The sequence below is a fragment of the Heterocephalus glaber genome, unplaced genomic scaffold (assembly GCF_053883595.1).
Source record: "Heterocephalus glaber isolate CG9 unplaced genomic scaffold, H.glaber_assembly_v1.0 deba00001805, whole genome shotgun sequence".
NCBI lineage: Eukaryota > Metazoa > Chordata > Mammalia > Rodentia > Bathyergidae > Heterocephalus > Heterocephalus glaber.
Window position 1 is genome coordinate 34,494 of NW_028258480.1, and position 3,253 is coordinate 37,746.

The following is a 3,253-nucleotide window of genomic DNA, read 5'->3' on the forward strand; positions in this document are numbered from 1 at the left end:
CCTGTACTTGTAATATTAAATTTACCATACAGAAATTTTGATTTAATAATTTTTCTTAGGAACTGGAAAATGATTGTTATATTTTTGCATTTATGGAAATGTAGCGTTATGGAGATGAGCTAGTGTGGAGTAACAAATAGTGATTCTGAAAGAAATATTTTTCTTTGTGAGAGAAGAGAATGAAGTTTCCTATTTTATCACTCTGTTATTATTTTCATTTTCAGGATTAACTTTCATATTCTGACAAAGAGAAACAATGCTGCCATCGGATAGAAACCTAAGTGTGGCCACGTTCATCCTCTTGGGTTTCTCAGATGTTCCAGAACTGCAAGTACCACTCTTCTTGATTTTTCTGGCCATCTACAGCGTGACTGTGGTAGGAAATATCGGGATGATTGTGATCATCAAAGTTAACCCCAAACTGCACACCCCCATGTATTTTTTCCTCAGCCACCTCTCATTTGTGGATTTATGCTACTCCTCCATCATTGCACCCAAGACGCTGGTGAACCTAGTGTTAAAAGACAGAACCATTTCATTTTTAGGATGTGTAGTACAGTTCTTTTTCTTTTGCACGTTCGTGGTTACAGAATCCTTTTTACTAGCAGCGATGGCCTATGACCGCTTTGTGGCCATCTGCAGCCCCCTCCTCTACACAGTCGCCATGTCACAGAAGCTCTGTGCCATGCTGGTGGTGGGGTCGTATTCATGGGGGGTGGCCTGTTCTTTGCTACTAACATGCTCCGCCTTGCAATTATCTTTTCATGGCTTCAACATCATCAATCACTTCTTCTGTGAGTTCTCCTCACTGCTTTCCCTCTCTAGCTCTGACACTCACATCAACCACTTGCTGCTCTTTATTTTTGCCACTTTCAATGAAGTCAGCACACTCCTCATCATTCTCTTGTCGTACCTGTTCATCCTGGTTACCATCCTCAAGATGCGTTCAGCCAGTGGGCGGCGCAAGGCTTTCTCCACCTGCGCCTCCCACCTGACGGCCATCAGCATCTTCCACGGCACCATCCTGTTCCTCTACTGTGTGCCCAGCTCCAAGAACTCCAGGCACACGGTCAAAGTGGCCTCCGTGTTTTACACAGTGGTGATCCCCATGCTGAATCCCCTGATCTACTGTCTGAGAAATAAGGATGTAAAGAATACAGTCCGAAAAATAATGGACACTAAAGTATTTTCTAATTGAGAATGATATTTTCATGGAGTTTTGCATATAAATTTCAAAAAAAAATTGAACATAAATTTCATTTTAAGCATGGCATTAATTTAAGAGTTAATATTGTAAAATTGAATGTAAATGGATTTTGCTTTTAAGTGAATAAACTTGGCTGTTTTCTTTTCTTGTTGGAATCCACTGGAAATCTTTCTTTTTTATTCTGATGAAAGATCTCAGTAGGTTCTTCAGGATGGGCTCATATTTGCTATACTGTTTCAGCCTCCCACAGCTCTGGTATTATATGTGTGAATGGCCATGCTGCCTTCATTGTTAATATTCCATCTACAATGTTGAAATAGTGTGAGATGACTCATAATGATTGTGAAAATTAAAGGATAGCATGTATATCACATGATATGACTCAAATAACTCAGTAAATTTTATTTCTATCCCTATTTTATGTAAGACCTAAGGAGTGGACTAAACTCTCAGTCCTATGAAGTAAGTGGTCACTGTAAGGGTCAGAAAATAATAGGTACCATAGAAAGCTTAAGAGAAGGGATGTTCAAAACCATTGAGGTACTACATGAACTGCCCCATGGAAAAGAGAATGATCAGAGTCTATTTGGAGGTACATTCCAACGAGGAAGGAGTTTTATTCAGAAAAAAACTTCAAAAATAAAATCAAACAGACAAAAGTGTAATGCTGACTCTGGTTCAACAAATATTTCATTGACCTAAAGTGATACAAATGTTATGTGCATGCGTGTATTTGTGTGTGTGTGTGTGTGTGTGTGTGTGTGTGTGGTGTAGTGTATACCAGTTAATTGGTACTTAAATAAAATATGATCTATATCCTAAAATGTTTTTAAAGCAACTCTAGTATAATATTGTGGTAATCTGTAATAGACTGAATCAAAGTCTCAGAAGTCATACATTGGATAATAGCAAATCTGTTATGTTGAAACAGATTTAAAAAGTAATTGCTTAACATGTGTTTCATGGTGTGCTATTATTCTATGGGAAATATCCCCAATCTGTATGTATTTTTAAAAAATGAAAATGAATATAAACTCTGAACTTTCCTCAACAGAAATTTCATTTGCATTACAATATGTGTTTGTAGTTATTTTAAGTGTTGAAACCTAACTACCAACACAAACATCTTCAAAATAAAATGAAAACCATGCTTCAAGCCATTTAACATTGCAGGTTAAAAATATCAGCCATTTTACCTTAATAACTCATTTTGTTTCATAACTAGTATGGTCTTTTCCTTCTCTTTACTCAATGATTCTGGATAAAATCCCAAATATTCACCAATAGAGAGGAAGAATACATTTCTATGTATTTTACTAGGGGATTAAAAAAACAACATGTGGTGCATGTTTCTCTAAGGCCAATAAAATTATGTAGTATTATAAAATTATTTTCAACTTTTGATCAATATTAATATATTCACTTCATGCACATTATTATATATAGAATCATCTAAATAATTACTGAATGTAAAAATTAAAAAAATATAAGAAATGATATTTTGGATGGATATTGGGTATTGGCTATCACATAAATAACAAAACAAGCAAGATCTGCTATATTTGTTGTATCGTATCAGCATGGAACTATTCAGGTGTTTTAATTATGGCTAATATGCTAACTTTATAGCATTTTATTAAATTGATATATTAAAATATTTATGGTGTGTTTAAATGCAGCCTTTATGGGGCTGTTTAACTTACTTTATTATCACTGATGATAAATTCTTTTTTTTCTTTTTATCACATGGATGGAAAAGTAGACAATGCATATTGAGAATGATATATGGATTTACATTATGTAAAAAAACCTCCAAGAATTGAGAATTGGCTCAAAAGTGTCCTACATTGTTGTGAGCATTGAATTAGTCAGGCTCCCCTGAGGAAGACAAACCCACCAAAATTCAAAATAAAGAATGATGTATTGTAGAAGCCTGTAAGAGTGCAAGTGGAATACTAGATGCTAATTTACGAATGACTAATTGTTGGAAGTAGTTATTGCTCTTGATATTGGGGAATAACAAGGAAGAGATACTCAATTGTCACC

General features: G+C 35.1%; 1 protein-coding gene across 1 annotated transcript; it reads left to right on the plus strand.

Annotated features, from left to right (window-relative positions):
* Positions 1 to 256: 256 nt before the first annotated feature.
* Positions 257 to 1,198, plus strand: LOC101709543 (olfactory receptor 5D18). Its single transcript, XM_004875225.1, has one exon. The coding sequence runs from the start codon at positions 257 to 259 to the stop codon at positions 1,196 to 1,198; it is 942 nt and encodes a 313-aa protein (XP_004875282.1).
* Positions 1,199 to 3,253: the final 2,055 nt, after the last annotated feature.